Here is a 25,556-nt window from a genome sequence, read left to right on the forward strand (position 1 = left end):
ATCAATGTTCATGATATTTTGAATACTTTTGGTGATGTTTTATTTTAAAACATGACTTTTATGTCATGGTAAACTTACGCTGCCTGTGAAAAGAAGGCCAAAATTTATTTTCGCATACGGTCTATTTTTTGGCGTCTTGCCATTTTATTATTGAATCACCCGGAAGCTTTCATTGTAGTTGTATACGTGAATTTCACATCGTAATATTCCAAATGACATCATATTGCTACACAGTCTGACGTTTGATTAATTGTGGCGGTTGTGACATGAAAACAAGCATGCGCCTTCTTTGGTCGGAAAAATTTGGTGAGGTAGTCATCCAATTTGCCAGCATTAGTTCAACTAAGCGTCATCTCCCTTCTGCAGTAAATTTACAATTGAATCTACCAGGCCCAGGCTGGTTACAAGTCCTGATATCAAGTCCTCTTCTTTGCTGTTGAAGCTACCAGGCCCAGGCTGGTTACAAGTCCTGATATCAAGTCCTCTTCTTTGCAGTTGAAGCTACCAGGCCCAGGTTGGTTACAAGTCCTGATATCAAGTCCACTTCTTTGCAGTTGAAGCTACCAGGCCCAGGTTGGTTACAAGTCCTGATATCAAGTCCTCTTCTTTGCAGTTGAAGCTACCAGGCCCAGGTTGGTAACAAGTCCGGAAGTCAAGTCCTCATCTTTGCAGTTCATGTGTTGTTACCACCAGGCCCAGGTTGCTAACAAGTCCTGATATCAAGCCCTCTTATTTGCAGTTGAAGCTACCAGGCCCAGGTTGGTAACAAGTCCAGATATCAAGTGCTCTTTTTTGCTGTTGAAGCTACCAGGCCAAGGTTGGTTACAGGTCCTGATATCAAGTCCTCTTCTTTGCTGTTGAAGCTACCAGGCCGAGGTTGGTAACAAGTCCTGATATCAAGTCCTCTTCTTTGCTGTTGAAGCTACCAGGCCCAGGTTGGTTACAAGTCCTGATATCAAGTCCACTTCTTTGCAGTTGAAGCTACCAGGCCCAGGTTGGTTACAAGTCCTGATATCAAGTCCTCTTCTTTGCAGTTGAAGCTACCAGGCCCAGGTTGGTAACAAGTCCTGATATCAAGTCCTCTTCTTTGCTGTTGAAGCAACCAGGCCCTGGTTGGTAACAAGTCCTGATATCAAGTCCTCTTCTTTGCAGTTGAAGCTTCCAGGCCGAGGTTGGTAACAAGTCCTGATATCAAGTCCTCTTCTATGCAGTTGAAGCTTCCAGGCCGAGGTTGGTAACAAGTCCTGATATCAAGTCCTTTTCTATGCAGTTGAAGCTACCAGGCCCAGGTTGGTACAAGTCCTGATATCAAGTTCTCTTCTTTGCAGTTGAAGCTACCAGGCCCAGGTTGGTAACAAGTCCTGATAGTGATATAAAGTCTCTTCTTTGCAGTTGTAGCTACCAGGCCCAGGTTGGTAACAAGTCCTAATATCAAGTCCACTTCTTTACAGTTGAAACTACCAGGCCCAGGTTGGTAACAAGTCCTCTTCTTTGCAGTTGATTTTTCATACAACGAAGCCAAGCGGTAAAGGGATGGCACACAAGAGGGGAAGACCGACAGAAAGCCGCCTGGAAAGGGTACAGGAGATCATTGCAGATGATCCAAAAGCTCGTGAACATTTTGAGAACATGTACCAGAACTGTGGTGTCCCTCGATGGTTGAGGGAAGCCATTTCTACATTCATTGAGCAACAGTCGTGGTGAGTTTAAAGGAAACCTTGATCTTGGATCTTGATTCTTAAAATGTTGTACTGTAGGGCTATATAGTACCATTATCTGAATTTGTGATTTTTGCCCCTTTACGGCCTGGTCACATGAAGGGAAGGGTTACAATAAGTGTAATTCCTCAAGAAGCGCTGCACCCTCTCATATATTGTCATTCACTATCTCCTTCCCTCGCATGTTACTCAGTGGAATGATTGGAAGCTTGGATCGGGCCAACATCTTCTATGACACCATTTTCACCATTTCAGGTGCAATGTTGACTCTGCACAAGGATTATTCGCCGAGTTCATTGCTGAAGCTTTCTTTGCAGTTCTTGATCCCGATCATGAGAAAAGCTTGAGTATTCATTCGAGTACGGTAAAGGATTTAAAGGTTATTAGAGAACTATTGCAAAGGGCTTTCCTAGCCAACATCCATTTCCTGGGTTCATTTATGAGGTTCAATAATATGAGGCAGTTCATGACGATGGTGGCTTGGCATAATTGAACATACTTTTACAGCTGGTCAAAATTTAGCAGTTTACAGAAATATGTCTTCAAACATTTGAACCAAATTAACTATTTATTTGTGAATTTTTGAAAGTAGGCCTACATTTAAAACATGATTAACAACTGTGGTTATTGTCTGATAATCATGCTTTAATTTTTAGTCAAGATACCAAGAGCATCCTGAAACGTTTATCCAGAACATGCGTAGTTGTGTAGAGATGGAAGTAAACATCATCTCAGCAAAAACAGTTGTAAGAGTTGAAGAATATGCAGCCGAACCATCCAGTTCTGCCGAGGTAAGATTTGAAATGATCTTCTCCTGCTCATACCAAGTATTTATTTTCCTTCACAAGACCTCATGTAAACACTAGTAAAAATCTGCTGAACTAATATACCGGATTTAGGGAGTTTTACTTTCCATGGATACGATGCTAGTCTATTGCAAGTCAACTCCCTATTGCAAGACTATTTCCGATATATACTCCCTGGTAAATAGAATAAATGCAGGGTTAGGTGTTCTGCTCAAGGATATAGAGATCATAGGTACATCTAGTAAAGATACATGACATAATACCCGGGTTTTTGATTTGACGTACTTTTCAAGGTCGCATAGGTCAACTTTGAAAATTTCAAAAAACATTGCGCGTTTTCTCACTATGTAACCTAGATCATTTTAAACTTGTACCAAGATGGCTCTAGGCAAGTCCTACCCAAACGACCAACAACAGTCCGGATTCCAGATTTGAACCCTGGTCTCCTTAACATGAGCCTGGTGCTTGAAGTATAATGCCTCAGAGTGTAGTTCCTTGCGATTATAAAAGACAACCTCATGGGGTGTGTTATCAAACAATGACTTAAAAGCTTCAGCTGAGGACAATGGACCTCAGACATGTTTTGACTGAAATCTGCATAGACCTTTGATCATGTGATGTAATGCCTTTCAATTTCTTCCAGATAGCAACGAGGGCGTACCATGATATGACGGTCAAAGATATTGTGGGTAACGATTCAAAAAAACAACGAATGCAGCCTACTGAATCAAACCTCATGGTTTGTATTGCCAATGTGATCTATTTCTCATCTGCATGTTTGTCTACACTGGGGAAAGAGGCCTATCTGGAACTGCACTCCCGACTCTTAAATCAAGGCCAATGTCTTAAAGCTGACGGGTCAAATATACATTCCCAAGTAACCATCGAAGCAGAGCTTTCGAGAATGTTCATGATGTGCATTTGGATCTTCCACAGAATATACCCATTACCCCAAGTGCATGAATCGAAAGTGAGGCATTCTATGCAGACACCGTGGAGTAAACATCGAGTGGAAGTGTTTTATATTTGACCCGTCAGCTTTAACTTTTATATTTGACCTGTCAGCTTTAACTTTTATATTTGACCCGTCAGCTTTAACTTTTTTATTTGACCCGTCAGCTTTAACTTTTATATTTGACCCGTCAGCTTTAACTTTTATATTTGACCCGTCAGCTTTAACTTTTTTATTTGACCTGTCAGCTTTAACTTTTATATTTGACCCGTCAGCTTTAACTTTTATATTTGACCCATCAGCTTTAACTTTTATATTTGACCCGTCAGCTTTAACTTTTATATTTGAACCGTCAGCTTTAACTTTTATATTTGAACCGTCAGCTTTAACTTTTCAAGAGAACATTGACACCTGGCCCAAATAGTGTGAAGATCCAGGTATGCCAGTCGTCAATAAAACGTTGTTTTAGAGATTTGGTCATTCTTTCAAATTTCTTTTCAGTTACATGAGAGGATGCAAGAAGTCTCTGAGATGTTCAGGAAAGAAGTGGACGCATGCTTCGAGCGTCGAAAGCAATGGCAAAGGGAAGATGATTCAATACATTATCGGGACCAAAAAGATCTCAAACAGAACAGCCTTGATGAAGTTATACAAATGTAGGTGGCATTATAGAGACCAGAGATATATGTTAATTGTTCAGGTCTGCCAGGTGTCCTGGACTTCTGTGTCCACTTTTTAGGCACTGTGACCTGCATCAAGGTGGTGGTGTCATGGGTCAAAGGTCATGTGTTTTAACCTCGTCCAGTTGCCCCTTTGTGCATGACAAGTCTAGTGCAAGAGGTCGCTGCATTAGCAGCTCCTTGATACCCTGGACATACTGAACTTCCAGCGGTATTGCCTCCATTACCTCCGCCCACTGACGAAATACATGTCATTTTTCTGTTTATCGCACGCCTCACTTTACGGTGCACCTAACCCAAGTTTGAGCTGATTCTGCCATAAACACTGTACTGCACTATCTCTATACGGCAAATAAAGCAGCATATGTTGAACCGGTTTTTTGATCACACAGACCTCACTTTCCATGGCCACAGCGCTGTTAATATGAGCTGGATTTCAAAATAACTTCACAGGGTTTGCCCTTTTAATATTCTCCAGACACTGCGAAAGTTATTGTTGTTTTTGAATGAAACACAAAAACGCTAAACTTGCCGAGATATCAGACTGCTAATCTAGCAGTAGCGATGGTCAGTGACCTCACGCTGACTTGTTACCATTGTGTACAGCGATGCCGTTCATGAGTAATAGTCGATCGACTTCAGTTTGAATTAGAGCGCATACAAATGCATGCTGTACTTTTCGTCGAGGTATTAGACACGCGGTGTCGGTAAAGCTTAGCAATGTCAATATTGAGGGTCAAGATGTACCCTGGAGTGCTTCCTGACACTCCGGTTATATTGACAGTCACTGTAAAGCACTTTGAGACAGTAATGGTCTGAGAAAAGTGCTAGGAAAATTGACACTTTTCCAATGCATATTTAATTCTTTCCTCAGCTTTTGTGGCACTGATGAGAACTTCAAGAAAATCAAAGACGTTTATGATAATATAAAGGAGATTTTTGCTCACCTGTGTACAGGGAAATTGGATGAAGCATTCCAAAATATAAACAGCCTACACGTAGAACTTGTAGCCAGGTAAGTTGATCTTGCTTTAGGTTTCTACTTGGGCAGAAGAAGTGGTGTGCTGGTTCTATATTTAGCCGCTGGTGTCGCCATCACCCACCCCATCTTACGTTCCAAAAGTCACAAGTATTCACATCACTGCGATGCGTGGCATTTGTCTGTTATTGAGGTGAGTCTATAAAATACTACAGTGTCTGTCGTCCGTCGTCGTCTGTATCCTGTTTCAAAAACAGTGGCACGTTTCTTAATGGCTAAAGCTATGAACTTGAAACTTTGTACAAAGGACCCCCCCCCCCCCAGGACAGGTGACCTCTGACAATGAATTTCGGTCCTATCTGATTCTTGACGTAGCCACCAGGGGGTCAGAAGTGGAAACCTAAAAAGTGTGATATCTCTCTTATGAGTGACTCGTTTTCAATAAAATTGTTATGGTAGGTTCTCCTAGCAAGGATACATCACATATCATACGGGTTTTTGATCTGACCTAGTTTTCAAAGTCACAGAGGTCAAATGGCGTAAATTGTCCGTTTGAAATTGAATGTAACTATGGCACGTTTCTTAACCGATAAAGCTTTGAACTTGAAATTTTGTGCACATGACTCCCTACATCATATAACCTCTGACACCGAATTTCGATCTGATCTGATTCTCAACTTAGCCACCAGGAGGCCAAAACTAAAAAAGGTAAAAAGTGCAATATCTCACTTATTAGTGACTTGTTTTCGATGATATTTTTATGGTATGTACTCCAAGCAACGATTCATCACATGTCATACCGACTTTGGTTTGACCTATATACTATACATGTAGCATGTTTCTTAACCAGGATGAATTCCTAACCACCAAATATCTATGCGGTGAGCACAATGGCCCCATGCCGTTTCATTTTATATTGATGTTTTATCTGACCTTCATCGGTGGCCATACTGTGTGAAGACAGGAGTCCAAATAGTCTGTAAAGTAATAAAAGAAGAGCCTTTTGTATGATCAGTTCCTTGTATTTCAGGTCATTTGTGCTTGTGGGGCTCACGAAGAGAATTTTCAGCATGGAAAAGAAAAAAAAAGCAGATACTTTCCAATTCAGGATCAAGTATGTAGCTATATTCCATATTGAGATGATATTGAGACGATATTGAGACAGGGTGCCAAGAATAGGTCACTAAGGAGTGCGGAGGGTCTGTAAAGTAATGAAAGAACAGTACAGGCGAAAAAAGCTACGATAAAAAAGACTACCATGTGGGTAAAAACGACAACAGATATAAAAGGGGAATTTGAAGTTGTTATTTTTTTCTCCAAAAAATTGCTTTTGACTGTGATGCTGCCTTTCAAAGAACGCATTTTTGCTTGTCCTTGCTAAAGAGGAGAGGACTTGTCCTGGAATGGAATTGCCTTGCAACAACTTTTGAAAGTCATCTTCAGAATGTCACCTTTCTCATCCTTTCACATTCCAATCTGAAGGTTTCTTCATATTTCCAGATCATTGTTGGGATTAGGCATCAGAAAAATCACCTCCATTGGTTTGTATAGTAAAGCCAACCAACGAATAGCTGAAGTCAAGTACAGGAAATTTGATGATACACAAGCTTTGTTGGATGGAGTTTCTGTTGTGGACTTCACAAGAATGAAAAGTCAAAATTGTGCATCTGAGCCATGTTTCCTGAAGATTGATGTCCAAGATTCTCAAATGAAAGATTTTCAGGTGCGTCAGACAGCATGAAGTACTTGTTATGAATACAGACTTCGGTCACAATGGCCTTCTTTGATTTGAAAACTGTACCGGAGTCGAAGCATCGTTGGCACAATGCCTGATTTGACTTCGCCTCGGCATGCTTGCAGGAAATATGACAAAACCTATATAACGATTCCCATGGGGAAGAGTCAGGCATTAGATGAAATTGATTGAAAATGAGCATGAATTTTGGGATATTGAAGTAAAATTGTGCTTCTCTCTGTGCCTACGGTTGGGACTCATCCAACCATTGCTATTCAATGCATTCCATTTGTCAAATTTGTCATAGGAGCTTTCTGCTACTTGGTCCAGCTTGTGTTTAGGCACTGTACAAATAAACTATAAACTTTTTCAGGTGAAGAGTGGCCCGTGTCTCTGTGCTAGTCATACCCAAGTGTCGAAAGCCACTGGCCTTCTGATGTGGATGCTGGCCTTCCCTTCAAATGAGGTATGTCTTTTCATCATTCAGTATTCTGTTAGGGTCGAGTGAAAGGTTGTGACAAAGAAGAATGGGGTGTCCTTCATCCTAATTTGTCATAGATAGCAGGCAAGTCTCCCTAATTGGCGATTTGTTGCCTGAACAAGCTATTTCACCCCCACACTCGCCAGTTCAACAACCGCCTAGTCTTGGATCCTGACTGGGCTCTCGATTCTCTGTCATTTCAAAAATATGATGCATTCAGTAAAAATTTGTTGTGACGTTCTGCTAGGCCAGGAGTCTATAGACTGGCATAGTAGAAAAAGCAGCGATAGGTCGCCTTTTGTCAGTCAAAATGGATTTATTGGGCCTAGTTAGTGCAAATAGTATTCAAAGTTCGACTTTGTTCCCTTTCAGGGATGTTATCATAGAGAAGTCGACTGGAAGGAATTCCTGTCCGTCTTGTGCTGCTTTTGGACGAGGGAAACGAAAGGGTGTACACTTTTAGAAGAGAATAAAGAATGTCTGGCTGATTACTTTGGCAACCCAGATGGTAGGTACTGGTACTAGGTGACACAAAAAATATGTTTATACTTTTGATTTTGAATAAATCTCCGTCACCACATTTGAAACAAGACTACAAAGTCATCGCAAAAGATTTTAAAATTTATTTTTCAAATTGCTCAATAACGCATGTACACGCTATAGCATTGGCCGACCGCCAGATGAACGTTAGGTTTTTAAGTTTTTGAAACTTTCCTATTTTTCGGTCAACAGGTAGATATAAAAGATCACCGTTGGGTGCCATGATAAAATATAATATTCCCGCCATGCAAAACAGTTTGAGTTTTGAAAAAATCGTTGGCGATGGCTTTGTTAATCTTGTTGCTGATATGGTGAGAGAGATCACTAAATGTACAGTGCATTACCTTCCTTTATTTACGTGTGCTGTCAGTGGGGGTGTGCTCTTATTTACAAGTGCCTGTCACATGACCAGAGGATCCTACCCTGGGTACTGGTAAATAGACTGCCTTTTATTTTTGCAATAATTCTGAACCCTCACTCCCTCATTCCACACAGGCGAGATGCATAATCACAGGCGTTGTTTCTGGGAAAAAGCTCCACTTAAATGAAAAGCTTAATTTCCTAGCGATGTTGGTCTCTTGAGGAGAGTCAAGAATGTTGCCTGGCTATTGTTCGGTTGTTGGTCAAATAGGACCTGAGTTAATTATTTTGTTACAACATGTATGGTGCTGGCTTGTGGTGGACGCCATCAAGAGACTTGTTTACAAACACAGTTTATTTTAGGCCTATGCACTTACCTTCTTACGTAAGTGCATAGGTTCATTTTCTATCAGTTTTCTTATACTCGCCCCATTCGTGTGCAGAGCTCTGTGGTGTGGAGACCAGAAGAACGTTTGCTCCTGTTTCTCCTTCTTGGACAATTTACTCCAAGGTTCGACGTTTGTGATTAATTCTTTCCAAGCCTATAAATGGAAAGAATGCTTTTCTAACTGTGTGTCGGGCTGTGTGTCTCGAGGGATATTTCAAACTATGTATTGGCACAGACCGACATAGACTCGTGCACATGTGATACAGCTATTTCGTAAAGTCGTTTAAAACAAGTCTCTGTGGCGGCCGCAAGGAGGGGCACTTTACGTTTACGTGTACGTGTACGTGTTGTCGTACTTCCTGTTGGATATATGTACTTCCTGTTGGATGTGTACTTCCTGTTTGTCATTCAAGGCCTTCGTAAACCGTGACTTCTCTTTGTCACTCACTTCCGTTTGTGTATTTGTGTAAAACAGCTTCAGGGTTTGTGTTTCTTCTGGTAATTTAGTAGTGTTTTTTCATGTAGCTATGGTACATTGGTCTCTCCGACCGGATTTTTTTCATCCAGATCACATTCTTCGAAGCTGTTTTGCTGATCAACTTTTCTTTCCAGGAGCATATTTCATTGGTGATTGTTTGTTGCCTGTATAGAGATCTATGTCACAAGTTCATGACATCACTTTTCATACCTACATGTATTTCATAGCGTACCGGTTGTGTGAATGCGTCATGTGCGTGCCACGTTACGTTTGCGTCATTGTAAATGAGTCAGGTGCGAATGCGTCTTGTGTGTGTCACTGTGAATGAGATGTGAATGAGGTGTTTCTTGTTTCTTACATTTTCATTTACAATTCTGGTGTGGTCGTTTTGTGCGTGTCATCACTATTCACACGGCATATTTCATTCGGTACGACAGTTTGGTATCATGTTCTATTCAATGAGTTAGAGTTGTGTATTGCAAAATGGGCCAAATGCATATAAGTGCATTTGTTATTTTCAGTTGTTTGAGCAACGGTGCTCTGGTCATATAATTTGATGATGTGTTGCATATACATGTACTCTTATAGTGATCAGTAACGTTACGTGTGTTTCATTCATTCACTGGTATTAAATTGCTACGTGACATATTTGTGCATAAGGTAGTGTTGAGCCGAGGACTATCGGGTGTAGAGATTCTAAATAAGAATCTAAGCATTTCGTCGTGGGTTTTAAGTGGAGAACCTTTGGAGCATACTTGTCGAGATTGGCACTAGCTGATTAGAAACGGTGCGTGCCAATTGCGACCGGTCATCTCGTATAAAGCAATTATTGTGCGGTGTAAAACATCCTCCCCTCAGTGTGTCTTTAATTTTCATACTCAAGTACAATAGTACAATATGGCGGCAAGTTTAAATGAGTTGCTTGAGAAGAGGCGAATCACCAGAGGTCGCTTCACAAAATATATCACTGTGACAGATACAGCTGCTAAGGAAGCTGAAACACTTGTTGCTGATGATGAGTCTAATGAAAAAGATGTGCATATAGCGATACGTACAGCTCTTTCTTCATTCAAAAGGGTTGAGGAAGTTTATGGGGAGTTATCAGGAGTGCAGGATCAAATAGATTATCATGCAGACAATGATGCTCGCCTAAAAGCGGTGAAAGATGATGATGGTGAGGTGAGATACCTCAAAGCGTACAATCATATGTGTGCTTCGATACAAGGGTTAGAGGCATGTTTATCACCTGTGCAGGAAGCAAGTGAAGCATCCGGAAAATCTGCTAAATCTGAGTTCAGCCCGGAAATGTTTGCAGAAAGCTTGTCAAAGGCTCTCGCCGGAGTGAGCACTGGCGTTTCTGAGACACAACTAGAAGAAATTCTTTCTACGCTGACGCACAAGAAGCGAGTTATTCAGATCCCAAAATTCAAGGGCGATACTGAGCTATTTGATCAATGGCGAGATCTTGTGGGTGCAGAGGTTAGAAAACCTGGGTACAGTGACGTCGAGAAGACTCATGTTGTAATTTCATTACTCGATGGAGAGGTAGCAAAGTTGGTGTCTGGTTTGAAAGACCCAAGCTACGAAGAAATAATCGAGTTCTTAGAGAATCGTTACGGAGATGTGTTAGCTCGCATTGAGAAGGCTGTCAATGAGATAGCTAGTGTTCCAGTTGTAAAAAGTCCCACAGTTCGAGAGTTGGATCCTGTGCTGAACACACTGGTGGCAAACTGGAACTACATTAAGAAGAGGACACACGATGACCCAGAGCTCATCCGATCTAGTTGGATTCTCACTGCGTTAGTAAGGAGGAAGATGCCGAAGAGTTTGGTGAGAAAGTGGGACAGCGAACGAATCAAGGAAGAAAAGAGAACGACAGCTCCGTCCAACCTTCCAATTCGAATTGACGACTTGATCGAGAAGATCCAAGATGCAGTGAAGGTTGCTAGAAGGTCAGAGTCCCTTCCAAACGATCCAAAAAAGGAAAGATCATTTGAAAGGCGTCCATCTGGCCACGCCTTGAATGTGATCCCACAAACACAGGAGAGTACCGAAAGTCGGTGTGTCTTTTGTGATAATGCACACCAATCCTATTCGTGTCCGTCCGTTTCCAAGATGCGTGTTGAGGAGAGATGCGAGCGTGTGAAAGCAGCAAGGGCTTGCTTCAATTGCTTGTCGAGATTCCACATGGTAAAAACATGTCGATCTAGGGGATGCAAATCGTGTAAGAAGAATCACCATACTTTGCTCCACTTCGAGAAAAGAAGTGGAAGTGACAACGCTGCGAGAAGTAATGTATCAGGTTCTTCTAACCTTACATCAAAGGTACCACATCAGAACAAAGTTGAATCGACTGCAGGACTGGTCAAGTCTACTGGTTCAACGAATGTCGTCATGCAGAGCGGCATAGTCAAACTTGAGTCAAAGTCTAGGGTTGCGGAAGGTCGCGTGTTACTGGACACCGGGAGTGGTGTTACGTTCATTAGCCGTTCAATGGCAAAAAGATTGAATTTGAGAGGCCCCAAGGTTGAAGGTGAGTTCATCTTGGCAGGTGGAGAGGTGATGGCTACCACTACTGAGAAGGTCAAGTTCTATCTATCGGGAATTCTTCCTGGCTGGAAGGGAGAAGTTTTCGAAATTTCTGCGTACATTTTGGACAAGCCAAGTGCTCCGATAAATGCTGTCAACGTGGATTTCACCAAGATGAGTCATTTGAGGGGTCTACAGCTCGCGGAAAGATTTCCTGTCCAGGCAAACTCTGAAGTGGATGTTCTTCTGGGCATTGAAGACACTCTCAACATCTTAAAAGAGAAGAGAATCAGAGGGCCTCCAGGAACGCCCATGGCACAGAAGACTCACATAGGCTGGATCCTATGTGGGCCGTACTCAACCCAGACCGAAGTCAACCGTACTTATTGTGTCCACCGCGTCAGCTTCCAAGAACAAAATGAAACTGAGATGGCAACCCGTTATTGGGACCTTGAACACCTGGGAATTCGTCCTAATGAGAGTAAGAACTCGACTGAACTTGAGACTTCGGCCTTGGAGCAACACCGAATGATGACAACACGAGTAGGAGACCATTATGTGACTGGATTACCACGTCATCCAAGTTACAAGGATAGGATCCTCAAAAGCAACAGAGCCTTAGCTACAAATCGTCTAATAGGACTCGAGAAGAGACTGAAGAGAGACCCCAGATTAGCATCCGAGTATGAAGCTCAGATTCAAGACCTGCTCTCAGCTGGAAGAGCCGAAAAGGTATTGGAGGATAGAGAGCCTGACAATCATCAAGTTTGGTACCTTCCTCACCATCCAGTCGTGCGAAGAGATAAGACGACGACCAAAGTGCGTGTTGTTTTTGATGGGTCCATGATTGGATATGAAGGTGTATCGTTAAATGAGACATTGCTGCCAGGGCCAGCATTGCAGCCGGATCTCCCAGGGGTTTTGTTGCGATTTAGACGCCACAGAGTGGCATTAGTGGCTGACATCGAGAAGATGTTCCTTCAAGTTAAAATGAGAAAAGAGGATCAGGATTCTCAGAGGTTCTTATGGAGAGGTTTGGACAAGTCCAAGGAACCGGAGGTTTATCGTTTAACAACGGTGACTTTTGGTCTCACTTCATCACCATTCTCAAGTATACAGACGATTCTTGACCACGTGAAGACAAAGAAGGAATCATATCCAAAAGCTGTCGCTGAGATCGAAGACAACATCTTCGTTGATGATGTTCTTACTGGTGAAGAATTAGTAGAAGACGCGGCAACTTTAACAACTGATTTGAAGACTGTTTTGTATGACGGAGGGTTTTCTTTGCGAAAATTTATTTCGAACAAGCCAGAGGCGCTATCTCATTTAGAAGAGAGAGACTTAGCTTCATTTCACAAGGTTGCAACATTTGCCGAGGAAAGCACAAAGACGCTGGGCGTGAAATACTCACCACGTGAAGATGTCCTCATGTTTTCCTTCCTTGAGAGAATGGACGATAGGCCGGTGGAGACTCGTCGTTCTGTTCTACAGCAGTTACACAGAGTATACGATCCGTTCACCATAAAGGCAAAACAGATTTTCCAGAGAACATGGCTGACACAAGGGACATGGGACGACCCTTTACCCGAGGAGCTAGATCATGAATGGAGGACTTGGAAGGAACAAGTTGAGATCCTCGATGAAATCAAAGTTCCTCGATGCCTCAAACCTGAAGATTTCCAGAATCCAATTTACTCCCTCCATGGTTTTGGCGATGCGTGCGAAGCTTCCTACGGCAGTGCAATCTATCTCTTGGCTGAAGATAGACCATCTGGAAGGAAGTATTCTACACTGCTCTTTTCAAAGACTCGTCTGTCTCCTATTGGGAAGAGACGTAGCATTTCTGAGCTGGAACTCATTGCCGCGCTCATCAATGCTAGACTGGTGACATACGTCAGAAATGAACTCAAGCTGCTGATAGAGAAGACAACCTGTTGGACTGACTCTCAGGTCGTGTTGCACTGGATTTCAAAGCCAGTGTATACATGGCAAGTTTTCGTTGCTAATCGGGTGTCAGAGATTCAACAGCTTGTTAGACCACTGAATTGGAGATACGTGCCCGGCAAACTTAATCCTGCGGACCTATGCTCACGAGGTGTCACAGCGAGAGCAGTGGTCGACTCCGCACTGTGGTGGGATGGACCACTGTTTCTGAGGCAAAAGGAAACGGAGTGGCCCCCAATAATTGTGGTCTCTAATGAAGCCGAGAAGGCTAACGAGAAGAAGAAGACAACAAGTACCTCGTTGGCGGTTTTGCCCAGTCAAAGAATCAAGGACTCCGAGGTAGAACAATATGTGGAGAAATTTTCAGACTATGAGAAATTCGTCAGAGTCATGATGAGATTGAGGAGTTGGATCACACTATACCGAAGAGACAAAGCAAACAAAGATGTAGACACTGTCCGAGATGAGGGGAGTGATCGATTGAGTGAGAGGAGGAAGGAAGAACTTCATTGGATACAATGGGCCCAAGAGAAGCATTTCCAGAAGGAGATACAGAAGCTTAAAGCTGGAGAGAGTGTAGAGAAGACAAGTGTCATCGTCCAATTGAACCCATATTGGGATAAGCGATCACGAGTTATCCGCGTAGGTGGTCGCCTCAACTATGCCCCACTGCCAGAAGAAGTGAAGCACCCAATCGTTCTTCCGACTCACAATTCGTTCGTGAAGATGCTTGTGATGCATTACCACAAGATTACCTTGCATCCTGGAGCGGCTCAGACTCTAGCAAGTCTACGAAACAGATATTGGATTGTCCATGGGAAACAAGAGGTGCGGCGGATACTCAATACGTGCAAAACCTGTCGAGAACCTCTCAAGATCGACCAACGAATGGCACCTTTGCCAGAGGAGCGTATATCAATCGCACCAGCATTCACTAATGTCGGTGTCGATTTTGCTGGGCCACTCTTCGTGAGGGTCACAGTTGGAGGTGAATCAACAAGCAAAGTGTACATTTGTCTGTTTTCCTGTATGGTGACTAGGGCCATACACCTTGAGCTTGTCGAAACACTGACTACTGAGCAGTTTATGTTGGCCTTGCGGAGAATGATGAGCCGAAGAGGACGATGTCGGATGATGCTGTCGGACAACGCTAAAACTTTTAAGAAGGCTTCAGACATAGTCCAGAAGATTTTCAAGAAGCAGGATGATGTTAGAGACAAGTTAGAACAAGAGGGCATACGCTGGAAGTTCATCACTGAACGTGCTCCATGGCATGGTGGGTTTTACGAGAGAATGGTTGGATCGGTAAAGAGACCATTGAAGAAGGTTCTCGGGAAATCGAAGCTCACCCTGATTGAGCTGATGACTGTTTTAACGGAAGTAGAGGCAATGGTGAACTCGCGTCCATTGACCATGGTGTCGAGTGATACAGAGGATTGGTTGCCCCTCACTCCGGGGCACCTTGCCATAGGACGAAGCCCCCAGTCTCTTCCGGAGGTTGACAAGGTTACAGCACAGACCACACTTGGCAAGCGTTGGCGGTACCAACAGTCTCTTATGAAGCAATTTTGGAACAGATGGACAACAGAGTACCTTCTCCAACTCCAGCAGATGCGGAAGTGGACCGATGTAAGGGACAACCTTCAAGTTGGGGACGTTGTATTTTTGGCAGAAGAAGGGATGCGAAAGGGAGACTGGACGTTGGCCAAAGTGGAAGAGTTGCACCCAGGCAGGGACAACTTAGTGAGGTCCGTGACAGTGAGGACAGCTGCTGGTCTGAGACGGCAGTAGATAATCAGTAGATTATCGCGTACGATTATTACTTATAGATTTGGACATGATGAAGTCATTGCAATTTCCGATGATAATGTTTGCACTACTAGTATACTTTGTTCAAACGATTCATATAGTAAAATGCTACAAGCGTAGCGCGCGCAAGCAACATAGAGATTTTGTTTTTAGTTTGTAGTGAAAATCTTTATACTTGGGTTAATTCGATTTTCAGAGGGGAGGATGTTCGGTTGTTGGTCAAATAGGACCTGAGTTAATTATTTTGTTACAACATGTATGGTGCTGGCTTGTGGTGGACGCCATCAAGAGACTTGTTTACAAACACAGTTTATTTTAGGCCTATGCACTTACCTTCTTACGTAAGTGCATAGGTTCATTTTCTATCAGTTTTCTTATACTCGCCCCATTCGTGTGCAGAGCTCTGTGGTGTGGAGACCAGAAGAACGTTTGCTCCTGTTTCTCCTTCTTGGACAATTTACTCCAAGGTTCGACGTTTGTGATTAATTCTTTCCAAGCCTATAAATGGAAAGAATGCTTTTCTAACTGTGTGTCGGGCTGTGTGTCTCGAGGGATATTTCAAACTATGTATTGGCACAGACCGACATAGACTCGTGCACATGTGATACAGCTATTTCGTAAAGTCGTTTAAAACAAGTCTCTGTGGCGGCCGCAAGGAGGGGCACTTTACGTTTACGTGTACGTGTACGTGTTGTCGTACTTCCTGTTGGATATATGTACTTCCTGTTGGATGTGTACTTCCTGTTTGTCATTCAAGGCCTTCGTAAACCGTGACTTCTCTTTGTCACTCACTTCCGTTACCGGACTTGCACTCATCCTGTTCTTTTTCGTGACGTCATCTCTACATGTACATGACTGTGTTTCTACTGGCGGATGTGTCTTCAGTTACAGACGGAGCGAACTTCTCCTAGCATTCAATGAGCTCTGGTGGTGTTGACACTTATAATATGTTTATGTTTACCTGGCTTGTTCCTGTTATTGTGAATAAAGTGTGTTTGTGTATTTGTGTAAAACAGCTTCAGGGTTTGTGTTTCTTCTGGTAATTTAGTAGTGTTTTTTCATGTAGCTATGGTACAGCTATTCTATTTGGCATGCGTTTAAACCACAATCATTTCTCTTTTAGGCATAGACACGTTCAAGATAACTCTCGTTAACGTATTTGAGGAGGTACGTAACTTTCATATTACCTGCTGAACTTAAATGTTGGTATGAATTACCAAAAAAAAACCACGTGAAGATCTAATCAGGTCAGAGTAGGCCATACTTACTCTATTTAATGCCTTTACCTAGACCAGTACTAAAGTACTGTCCATGTTCTACAGAAATCCATTTTATCCATATAATTTTCTTATCTGTAGCTCAATCCTTACGGGATATATACCTTACATTATCCATGATTCCTGTCGTATTTTTATTATATATATATATTTTCTTTTTTGTGGGCTTGAAATCTCCTAAAACGACTGAATTGTGCTGCACAAAATTGAATGCATGTGTGAGTAGGAAAGATAGTTTACCACTTGAGGCGGTCACAGTGCAGTCAAGTCCCAATAAGAGTAACTTTTAAAGATCCGTGACGTTTGTTAACTTTGATGGTCGTTTCCAAGAAAATGAAACAGGCCACTGCCAATCTGGCACCAGAGAAGACTCGCCTGTTTTTGGTAGATTTAAGATGATTAGAACAAGTAGTATTCTCATTAGACAAACTGAGTACACACATAATATGCTAAACTGACATGCTGGAATTGGAAAAATCGATGCCTGCACCCATTGCGTACAGATAATGTGCATAATGACTGACTATTGGCATCCTGGTGTTAGAAATGGGAAATAGATATTGTTGGACCAACAGTAAATACATGTGAACAGCATACCCTTTTAAGGCCTAAGGTAGAGTGTGAGAAGGTAATGCTGGACTGCACTACTAACATAGTTTACACAGTGGCCAATCGATTCAGAAGTAATGCATGAGGATATCCAATGACAGTAGACCGGCCCGATCTTTTGTGACTACCCAGCTTCAGTGTTCTCACCAGGCCATTTAAACGGGGCGCTGGCGCCCCGTTTAAATTTGAGCAGTGAAAATGCGCCCCGTCTAAAATTAGCCCGCCCTGTTAAATTTGGAGCCGCCCTCTTTAAATTCACCTCCGCCATGCTTAAATCCAAGCCAATAGTTACACAAATACAGCCGTAAATATCGCATATAAACATTCCGCCGTCACTCAACAATCATTATCCCACCGCAACCCGACTGCCAGCCATCTCAATTACCCGGTACAACAGTTGGGCCGACTACCATTACTATCCACGTGTTCCGGCAGACGACGGTCGGCCAATAACAATCACCCGTAGCCTTGGCAACGAGGTCAAGGGAGTGGACAAAAGCGCACCTGTATGATCGGCTAGCGGCAGAGCGGGGGCGGTTGTTTTTAATTATGTCAAAAGAGTGCTTGCAGGTGTGCCGCAGGTGGATGATAATAGCTGTCGGCGTAAAATCAGCAGTCTCTTTCAATTGATATACAGGGTACAACGGGATCAAACGAGAAGATAAATGTGAATTTTATTTGGCTTGGCCGGTGAAAAATCCGGCAAGGCGGCTAAGGATGGCAACTTGGCGGGCGAGTCACTGGAAATTTTCGGCCTACGATCTACGCTTCGTTTGATTGAAATCCTGGCGAGAACACTGAGCTTGTGGCACTTGCACACATGTCCCTTCATCTAAAATCATTTGACAACTTTCTTTAACCGTATTATCTGCAGAAAGTGCCATCACAAGAAAAGGACAAGAAGAAATTATTCACAATGTGGGAATGGTTCAACGGCTGCATTAACCTTGTGAGAGAATACCCTGAACTCTTCCAAAAAAGGTAAAAAATAATTAAAGGAGCACTATAGGCAGGAGCAGAGGGGCTACTTTGGCCTCAAGACGTGAGAGACCCCTATTTGCCACTTGTTGTAACTTTATCTTGCCTACCTAGCTGCTGCCTATATTGTCCCTTGAAAATGTTTTAAACAGAAATATTTAGGAGGGGCCTGGTTAAAAAATTGACTGATAAGCCAGGCAACCAATTTGACTCCTTCCTATGAGAATTGTCCCCTTCAAGAAAGACTTACGACTGGACGACATACACTGATCTCAATGGCCTAGTGGTTGAGACGTCCGGAGGCCCGCTGGTAACCTCGTTCCGATGCGGCTGGTTGGTTGGCCGCCAGCTTGTTTAAAATAGGGTACAAACTGCCTTCTCGCCAGGCGCCTGGCATTAGAGATAGGAGTTTGGAAGTAAAGAGTGTCTCATAAGCCAAAAGCTGGCCGACCCTTTCATTAGGGGTGGCAATATAATAAACAAACTTTACAGTGACGGCACTGATTTATACTTCAGACCAAGTGTTTCTGTAGCCAATTTAAGGGGCAGTTCTTTCTTGGATGGCCCAGGAAAATGTGTGCAAACCTTCTACCAACATTTTAGGCCTTTTAAACCAGAACGTTTCGTACCTACTCATTTTTGCATTTTGCAAAAATGTCTGGGACAAATGAAATTGAGAAACACAGCAGTAAACCTCTCTACTGGCAAGATATCATCTCTGTTCATTAAGTCTGAGTGCCTGACTGGATGGAATCTCTTAGAATTGATACTGATATCCTTGAATGAGACATGGCAAAGCTTCTTTTAGTTGTTGGCACTAATCCGTTTTGTTTTCCTTTAAGGCTTATCCATGGACTTGTAACCAAGGAACGAGCAAGGAAAATGTTGGATAGTAGTGAAAAGAAGGATGGAGCATTTCTGATACGAATTTCCCAGACCTTTCTCGACAGAAGGACCAAGCCATATGCTGGACTCTCCATAGTTGTTCAACATTGGAACAAAAAAGAACGTATGTATGGCTATCAATATTTTTAACTGCTAAATTTTCGCTGACGTTTTATTTCAGTTTCTTCACAAATTACCTATGCCGTGGTCACACTGGGGTTTTAACACGAATTGAATTCGAATTAAAACGTTGATACGTATTGGGGCGTCACACTCAATTCGGTTCATACCGATCTCAATCCGCTTTAACCAACACGGTTCTTAAACCGAATTGAATGCGAATCAGCTAATCCGAATCAACGAAACCGTATTGAGATTTCAAGTGTGACGCGCTTGATACGAATTAAGGTTTTCGATCGCACTGCGCATGCGCCCGGCGCATGGCAAGTGACCTTTGACCGCGGGAACTAGTGCTCCGAACTAGTTAACTGATGTATTTAAATGATCTCATTAACTCAAATCGTTTTTCGTTATGCCATAGAATAGGGAAAAATCAACTCCCTTGCACGTGACTTGCATTGCCATTTCCTGGCAAGGTATGTTGCCGCCGGTTCGTTGGTCAAAGGTACGCTTATGGCAAGCCAAAGCGGAATTTATTCAAGACTTTAGAATTACCATTCAAGAAGTTAAATATAAGTTCAAGAAGGAAATATATGTTCAAGACTAAAATATGTTCAACCTTGAATCAAATGTTTTCAACCTTGAATAAAATATGTTCAACCTTGAATAAAATATGTTCAACCTTGAATAAAATATGTTCAACCTTGAATAAAATATGTCCAACCTTGAACAAAATATATTCAACCTTGAACAAAATATATTCAAGACTCACGTGACCATATTCAAGACGCACGTGACCACAAAATTGATGACGTAGTTGCTCATGTTTTGATGCTTTACGGACTTTCCCGAACCCGCGTCCGGACTTTCCCGAACCCATGGTACTTGTGTTGCGTTTCGGAGCTCGAATTGTTCGCACGAGGTTTCGACACATGGTTGTACACGTACCTAGCCGCCTACACCTGACATGTACTGTAATCCTACACATCATGACATGGATGCCGAGTGAATGTCAGAGTCGATACATGTTTCACAGACATATCAGGCAAATTATAGGTTCAAAATGCGCAATGCCTCTCACCTTTCATTCTTAAGGCCGACACCACTGTATCGGATTCTCGTTGTCTTTTGACATGTTTGAGTGTTTAGGCTATACAGGCAATCAATCATGTCGTGAAACAGAACGCATCAGAAGTACCACAGATTCTACGCTCTACGTCATCAATTTTGTGGTCACGTGCGTCTTGAATATGGTCACGTGAGTCTTGAATGTATTTTGTTCAAGGTTGAATATATTTTGTTCAAGGTTGGACATATTTTATTCAAGGTTGAACATATTTTATTCAAGGTTGAACATATTTTATTCAAGGTTGAAAACATTTGATTCAAGGTTGAACATATTTTAGTCTTGAACATATATTTCCTTCTTGAACTTATATTTAACTTCTTGAATGGTAATTCTAAAGTCTTGAATAAATTCCGCTTTGGCTTGCCATATACGCTGGTCAGCAACATTGTCGCGGCGGGGTTTTCCCCGGTTTTGGCCTCGTTTTCGAGGGCGAGGCCGGGATTCTCCGCATTAAGCGACGGTGGTGTTGACTCGCTGAGGACACTCCTCTTTGACCAGAACTTTGGCAATAGGCATGGCCAGGAGATGGAAATGGTCAAGCACCTTACGCGATTTTAACTTGTTAATAATGACTGTGTGATACTGTGATATTATACTTATATGTTTTGTACTTGTAAATTTTATTCTCCCTTAAGGGAGGTTAATAAATAATAATAATAATAATAATAGATGGCGCGTCGTTAGTATGCATTGAGTGTGGCGCGTTTTAAACCGATTTGAATGCGTATTCGGGCCAGTGTGACGCGACCGTTCTGAAACTGGATTAACCAATTCGTATTCCGGAGAGCGCTCTACGGAATTCGGTTTCAATTCGCATCCAGTGTGAACACACCACTAGATTTGCAAATTGCAAATTGCAAAAAAGAAATTCTTATTGAAATAATCAGAGGAAAATTCATAAAATAATAATCAATTTGATTTTTAGCTCACCTCTGGGGAGCTTGTATGATACCGTGGCGTCCGTCGTCGTCCATTAGCGGAGCATGTTTTGTCACCGCTAGGGCTAGACGGCTAAAACTTGGTGTGATGGTAGCTTTGGGCAATATCCCCAGACTTGTTTTTCCTTTTCGCGATATGACCTACTTTCTGGCCTCCAGGCGGCCATCTTGGAAATAGTTTTTTTGCCTTTTTCAGTGCCTGCCATGAGAAAAATCCACGGGCACCATCAGTCACTCCCGCAACCCTTTCCACGGGCTCTATTTTTTTCACTCCCGCCAGCTGTCCAGCAGGTGGGCCATGCCAGTAAACGGGCATGATCACGCCCACGCCCGTGATCACGCCTGCGCCCGCAAACTACTGCTAGTAAACGGGCGCGATCACGCCTGCTGCCGCATGAGACACCTGTAAACAATTCCAGAGTAAAAATATTTCTGGGCAAGTCGCAGGACTAAGTCATGCTGCCCGTCGGGCATGGCAATTTATTACATTATGAACAAGGAATTTGGACAAAAAACGCGCCGTATTTTTTTATGATGGGCGGCACGCGCCCCTCAAGTGTCCGGCGGGCGTTATGGATAGCGCTCGTGCGGAGTAGTTTACGGGCATTTGCGGGCGCGGGCGTGATCGCGCCCGTTTCCTGGCATGGACTGCTTTTTGAAGCTAATGTTTGTATGCAGAGTGACAAAAATTTTATGGTGGGTGTATCTAATAAGGTTAAATGAATCATTATTTTGTTTTTTTAGGTAAATATACATTGATACATGGTGAGATGTTTAGTATCAATCATCCAGGCAATGAACAAGGAGTCTTGCCCAAGGAGATGGCATTTGGAAGGTGGCTGATGTCATTCGCTGCAGATTCATCTATTGGTGAAAACAGCAAAAAAGTATATCTGAGTCATTTGTGTGGAAGGACTGAACCTGTGGGAGAGACCTTTGGAAAATACACATGTAAGTTCATGCCTAGAACTACTGGGTATACGATAAAACTCTTGCAAGCCAAAAGTAAATACAATGACAAACGATGTAGGCCTTTAAACCTGGACAGAGAGTAAGCTAATGCAATTCACACGTTTTGATTAACCAGTAGTGTGGAGAATGAGATTTGTCCATCTTTTTTTAAGACAGATTTGTGTTAATGATCTGAATGCTGTTCATGATGTACCAGATCTGCTTGCTGAGAGATCCATATTTTAACCCCTTTTCTGTGAAATATCTTTCACATCCTGCTCCAAAAAAGGTAGTTTATTTTATCGAAAAATTTCTATTTTTTTTCTAAATTCAGTCCAATTCATCCTTCTTGCTATTGGTAATTGCCCACCAAGAGATGTCAAAATAGTCAAGAAAAAAGACCCTTTTTGTGTAAATGATGTTTAGGTCGCCTCGCTCGATGTTCATGCTGATTTTTGAACATGCTACACCTGTTGATGTGACTTATAGATCGAAATCACTGCAGTGTAACTTCTGTGTAATCGAAAAAAACTCCACCTTACTGCAAGGGGTTTAAAATTCTATATTTCATGACTCATTGGCACAACTGTGCACCATTTACAATTTTCTTTTTTCAGATCGTGATACAACAAGAAGTAAAACCTCTGACTACACAACTTTTGGGCACGCAAGATTCTTTGACTGCAGGTAAAGTCAAGCTAGATCTTGCCTAATCTTCAAATCAGGGGTTGATTGGAGGTAACATTAACAAAAAAGCAAGACCATGCACAAATACCTAAAAGTCTATGAATCACATTCACTCTCTCACTCAATCAATCAATCAATCAATCAATCAATTCGAATCAATCTGATACTTGCTATCCTATATGTTTTCTGAGCTCATTGTCATTCTTTTCAGGAAACCAGACCAGGCCATCTGTGATGTGCCTCCTGGGCGTTACGAGCAACTCCTGGAACTGTTGCCACAGCTACATGATTGCTGTGAAATTTCCCCTCCGCAGCAACCATACTGCATCATTTTACAGTCACCCAACTCCCAGTCCCCGAAATGGGCGGTTTGGCCATTGCCACAAGGTGACATAGATTCAAGTACCACTCAAAAAGGACCTGCACAGCCAATTCTAGCTGTGGATGGCATTCACTGTGATGAAAACAGTGTCCAACCTGAGGAGACTACTGAATGCAGTGAATCAAGAATGGAATCAGACATGCCTTTTGATCTATCACCCTCCCAAAATGGATATACAAATGGCATTGGTACTTCAGGCCTTGGCCGGTGTACCGAAAGCAGCAGTAATGATTCGAGTGATTTGTCTCTAGAAGAAATTGTCACGGTCCTGGAAGATCCAGATTTTAAAGTTACTGGCAGTAAAGCTCCTACAAAACTTGATTGTACTCAACTACCAAGGCATTCCGCTGATACGTTGGGGGATTCTGCATCCAACATTAGACCAGGATCATGTACTTCAGCAGACACTCCTCAAAGCAGTCCCTTCACTAATTCCGCATTAGATATCTCGCCACAGAGTGTGCAAAACTACCGAAACAAACAGAGTTCTAAATCAAATGGCCAAGTGGTCCCGTCGATATCACCTTGGAGTGATCAATCCTCACCAGCAGAAAGTATATCATCCCAAAGGGCCAATCATAGCTCATTCTTCAAAGACTTCAGTCCTAACGGGGTTGTCCATCCTAACGACGCTGTCAGTCCTTCGATGAATGCTTTACCCCAATCAGTGGAGAGCATGAATTTAGATATGGATTAGGACCATCTCTGATATATATATTGGGTAGATCTATATATGCACTAAATTTCACTGGAGTAAAAGAAATGATTAAGAAGTTGTTAACCCCCTGAAGTTCGGCATGTTTCTTTTATCAACCTGTCGCTTGTGTATTTCTGGTGCACCTGTAAATTTTTGTAAATAATTACATGTATGATACTGAGTTGATACTCTGAGAGTGTAAATGATAGTATTTTGCTGAATTGCTGTGTTGGTCAGTGATAACGATCATCGAGTAATTGTGCAGGAGGTTATAGATCTAACCATTCTATTAATGGTGGTCCAACACTTAATATGTATATATCTTTTCACAATTCAGATCTTATGGTCTACTTCCCTCTTACTAATAAACATAAGTCGTAGTTCCACCTATCATAAAACCCCGTGTTTTTTCAAGACCCGTGTCTTCGCCGTGTGTCAAAAACCCGGGGCGCACTTACACCTATCAGTGGTGTTAGATAATGGTTAATAGCCCCGGCGACAGGTGCACTGTAGGTAGGGAGCTCTCCTGTGTTTCTTTCCCGTTGGAAGGGAATTTCGCGTGCACAATACCGAGGCAACTACACCGCGCCATCTTTCGCCGGGTCTTAGAACTTGCAATTGCCGGGGCTATTCAGATTCCACCTATCCAAAAACCCGTGTTGAACACGGGTCTAAATTAGCCCCCGATTAGCCCCATCGAGCTCGATGGGGCTAATAGACACGGGGATTTGACACACGGGTCTATTTAGACACGGCAATTCATAGGTGTAAGCGCAAAAGACACGGGGATTTGATAGGTGGAAGTACGACTATATATATGGTTGCTAGCTTGTGGGAAATTGTTTTAAAACTTGTTATGTCTGTGATAAGTTTTATTTGTGAGTGTAAGATGTAACTCTTTGGCTGTGTAGCTACATCACCAAAGTTCAGCTATTTACTACTGTTTCTTAGCTTGACAGTACGGCAGCAGATTAGTGCCATAAAAAATAAAATATTATCTCGTTATTACGAGATCTTTTCTCGTTATTACGCGATCTTTTCTCGTTATTACGCGATCTTTTCTCGTTATTGCGAGATTTTATCTCGTTATTACGCGATGATGGTATATGGGTCTATAAAGTACGGACCTTTCCCGCGCTTGATCCTGAGCTTTATTCCTCGATGTTGCGTGCACTTTCGCATCTCGTAATAATGAGAAAAGATCACATAATAACGAGAAAAGATCTCGTAATAACGAGATAACATCGCGTAATAACGAGAAAAGATCTCATAATAACAAGATAACATCGCGTAATAACGAGAAAAGATCTCGTAATAACGAGATAATATTTAATTTTTTATGGCACTAATCTGCTGCCGTATGACAGTCATGTTGGGGAACTAAAATGATAATAGCTCTACCGTCAGCCGATGATCGTCTAATACTAGTATGACTCCTTGTGGTCAAATGTGGAACTAAAGCGGTCTTGTCCAAGCATCAGAAGAACTTGGTTCACGGCGT

The 25,556-nt window shown here is 42.4% G+C and overlaps 1 protein-coding gene across 1 annotated transcript; it reads left to right on the forward strand.

The window, feature by feature from the left end:
* Nucleotides 1-1,333: 1,333 nt before the first annotated feature.
* LOC135496332 (uncharacterized) lies at nt 1,334-25,030 on the forward strand. Its single transcript, XM_064785597.1, has 17 exons — nt 1,334-1,347; nt 1,498-1,700; nt 1,974-2,097; nt 2,375-2,509; nt 3,168-3,263; nt 3,978-4,132; nt 5,031-5,171; nt 6,166-6,249; nt 6,636-6,858; nt 7,244-7,336; nt 7,724-7,859; nt 16,526-16,569; nt 18,163-18,269; nt 19,109-19,275; nt 22,083-22,289; nt 22,907-22,976; nt 23,188-25,030. The coding sequence occupies exons 2-17, from the start codon at nt 1,534-1,536 to the stop codon at nt 24,053-24,055; spliced, it is 2,817 nt and encodes a 938-aa protein (XP_064641667.1). The 5' UTR covers nt 1,334-1,347; nt 1,498-1,533; the 3' UTR covers nt 24,056-25,030.
* Nucleotides 25,031-25,556: the final 526 nt, after the last annotated feature.

This window comes from Lineus longissimus, chromosome 11 (genome assembly GCF_910592395.1).
Source record: "Lineus longissimus chromosome 11, tnLinLong1.2, whole genome shotgun sequence".
NCBI classification, from domain to species: domain Eukaryota; kingdom Metazoa; phylum Nemertea; class Pilidiophora; order Heteronemertea; family Lineidae; genus Lineus; species Lineus longissimus.

Bases quoted from the DNA above. Each gene is read 5' to 3' on its own strand.
- LOC135496332 (XM_064785597.1), top strand. From the start codon at position 1,534: ATGGCACACAAGAGGGGAAGACCGACAGAAAGCCGCCTGGAAAGGGTA. The intron at 3,264-3,977 runs GTTTGTATTGCC...ATTTCTTTTCAG, and splicing joins CTACTGAATCAAACCTCATG to TTACATGAGAGGATGCAAGA. The intron at 7,860-16,525 runs GTAGGTACTGGT...TTTCTCTTTTAG, and splicing joins TTACTTTGGCAACCCAGATG to GCATAGACACGTTCAAGATA.